The 2,991-nt window shown below is 35.9% G+C and overlaps 1 protein-coding gene across 2 annotated transcripts in view; it reads left to right on the top strand.

Moving 5' to 3' along the window:
- The window catches only part of LOC107570691 (perlwapin-like), a 6,897-nt gene that overhangs the window by 3,041 nt on the left and 865 nt on the right, over window positions 1-2,991 (top strand). Inside the window, exons 2-4 of one of the 2 annotated variants that reach the window (XM_016256947.1) lie at window positions 2,175-2,306; window positions 2,410-2,541; window positions 2,638-2,717. In XM_016256947.1, the coding sequence (XP_016112433.1) occupies window positions 2,175-2,306; window positions 2,410-2,541; window positions 2,638-2,717 (344 nt within the window). Of the gene's footprint in view, window positions 1-2,174; window positions 2,307-2,409; window positions 2,542-2,637; window positions 2,776-2,991 lie in introns of both variants that reach the window. The other variant, XM_016256948.1, reaches the window with a different exon arrangement.

Here is a 2,991-nt window from a genome sequence, read left to right as displayed (position 1 = left end):
AAGATGTCTGTTAAAGATCGCTTTATCTGGAAAGCATCTGCTGTGTACAAACATCTGATAGAAATCTTTCAGACATCCGTTTTACATGCATTCTAAATCAGAAAGAGCTTAAAGACATTTTCTAAGCATCTATTTGACATTTGATTGGAAACACTCTAAAAAAATATCTTGCAGATATTCCTCCTTCAGCGTAATTTAAACTATTTATTAATCAAATTAAATCACTATAAACAAAATCCATATATGGATTGTGCATAAGTTAAGTTTAAATACAATGTTTTAATGTAGAAATATTACATAATTGCAAAAATGAAATGATGAGCTACTTTTTAAAATATGAAACTACAACCGCCAGTAGGTGGCAGCAAGTGACTGTCTTAATGAGTGAGTTGAATCCTTAAATCAACCGATTCGTTTAAAATGCTCATTCATTTAACTTGGCAAACGACTGTACTTGTAGTCTGTTTGAACCATTTACTGCTCTGTGTAATGCTGAGAAACAAAACACTGTGTTGCTCGGAGATGCATTGATGGGGCAAAACAGAATTGTGTGTCTGAAAGTTATTCAGTAACTTGTTGTTTATTGTACATTTGCGATAGTGCAGATATTCGGAAAAACAGGACTCTAGTTTGTGTGACAGGCTAACTCCTATATCGTAGGCATTCACTCATTAAATGCAGGGTTCGTTCAACCAATACATTTCGATGACTTAAGGCAATATTCATGACCTAATGTGCCATTTTTACACAAATGTTTGGAAAATGAATGATTATTAGTGCTATTTGTTTGCTTTCTAATAAGCACAGGCTGCGACTGCGCCAGACGTTACTTCATGCAGAGAACATAAGTTAGGCTACATAATCACATAACTGAATGTTAAGTATATTGTAATTTGCTTAGCCAGTATTATAAATTAAACTCAGGACCTGAGTTTTCTGTAAATTAAACAGATTAATTCTTAAAATTAAAAGTTACAAATTATTCAGTCAAGAGCAGTGAGTGATTTTGTATTTTGTTGTTAACATTAACAAAAACCAACAATTAATTAACACCGTTAACATTAATATTTGGTATGAAAGTCATTGCAGCTTTTATACCTGCTGTCTGTGTTAAAGAACAAAAGAAAAAAAATCACTCTGCTCAAATCTGCTCTTGACTAAATTTTTTCAAATTTAATATGGAATAATATATAAATATAATCTATATTTATGACTTTTATACATCATAATATTTTGTTCCTGAACAGTAGAAGCTACTGTTAGTTTTAGGCTAGCCTACCTGAAAAAGTTGAGCGAAAAGACGCGGTACAGCTGAACCACACACGCTGTTTTCAAATGATTGACTTGATCTTATATTCTGTTTTTTTTTGTTTTTTTTTTTGTTTTTTTAAACCCCTCTAACCTAAATTGTATATTAAATACATGTTTGGGGGAATTTTCCAAACGTGCGAAACCTGCGGGAATGAGTAAAACCAAAACGCGCAATCCCGCACCGAGATTCAGGACGTTATTAAACATTCTATTATATAGATTTGTAAAAGACATTTCCACGACTTTTCCAAAGCTTTCTGGAGTTTTCATGACCGCACGAACCCTGTAAAGGGCTATTTTTATTTTTTTAAATAGTTTTGATAATTTCTGCTCCACTTTGTGTGGAGGTAGTGAGACAGGACAAAGTCCCTGTAAGATATTCGGGTATTCTATAGTCTTTGGACTGGAGAGAGAGCTCAACTCTTCAGATTAATTTAGTGGAACATTAATATAATCCGCTGTTACGAATTGAGGCGTGAACATGTGAGAATGTATCATTATCTTTGTAAATGTGCGCTCTTTCGGGCTAAAGGCTTAATTGAACTGTTTAAAGTAGCCATGTGATCACAAATTAATCAGCGATTCGGCGCAGCGCAGGTGTGTGTGTTTTTTTTTTTTTTTCTGTGAAAAACATAAATTCCAGTTTATGCTGTTTGATTATGGGTTCGTAGTTGGAAGCTGTTAGCCCCGACTGACCCGTGTGCGCGGTTGAAATGCGGCTGATAATTTCTGACTGGCACATAACTGAACAAATGTAAACGGGTTAAGGCGGGGCCCCAGCCCGTTTAAGCCCAATGGAAAGTCTGGCCATGGTAGTGAGGCATTCAGTGATCTGCTTTTTCTATCATGTGTTTGTATAACAGAAAAGCCAGGAGTGTGTCCAATCAGTAACATAGGAGCGTGTGTTGAGTTGTGTTCCCAAGACGGTAACTGTCCAAAAGATGAGAAATGCTGCAGCAATGGATGTGGACATCAGTGTATGCCTCCATATAAAGGTATTTATATTGTTATATTAATGTGAATTCAATTAGTTCTTAACATTTTAAAATGCAGTGAGGGTTCAGTGATCTGTTTTCTCGATCATGTGTTGTATAACAGAAAAGCCAGGAGTGTGTCCAAGCAGTAACATAGGAGCGTGTGTTGAGTTGTGTTCCCAAGACAGTAACTGTCCAAATGATGAGAAATGCTGCAGCAATGGATGTGGACATCAGTGTACGGCTGTATCTAAAGGTATGTTATACTAATTCATTGGTCAGCTTTTTTTTCCCTTAACACAGTGATTGAGTCATTCAGTGATCTGGTTTCTCTGTTGTGTTTGTATAACAGTAAAGCCAGGAGTGTGTCCAAAGAGATTCCCTGGAGTAGGATTGTGTAAAGGGTTGTGTGTCAATGACATTGACTGTCCGAAAGATCAAAAATGCTGCCGCACTAAATGTGGACGTGAATGTACACCTCCATTTAAAGGTATTTATATTGATGCTTCGGTCCCCAACACACACCGTTTTTGAGTTATAATTTTCAACGGCAAAGTAACTGAATTTGGCCCATAGCACCATTTTCAAGCACATGGCTTTTCAGAATGATTAATACTCTTTGAAATACAACTTGCTCTAAAAGTAAAACTTGTTCATGCTTTCAGTGTTTTGTGATGCGTTTGAGTTTGAATGCATCTAAATGAAC

Source organism: Sinocyclocheilus grahami, unplaced genomic scaffold (assembly GCF_001515645.1).
Source record: "Sinocyclocheilus grahami isolate Dianchi unplaced genomic scaffold, SAMN03320097.WGS_v1.1 scaffold1492.1, whole genome shotgun sequence".
Classification (NCBI taxonomy): domain Eukaryota; kingdom Metazoa; phylum Chordata; class Actinopteri; order Cypriniformes; family Cyprinidae; genus Sinocyclocheilus; species Sinocyclocheilus grahami.
Note: the sequence above shows the minus strand (reverse complement) of the source record. Positions and strands in the feature narration are given on the sequence as shown.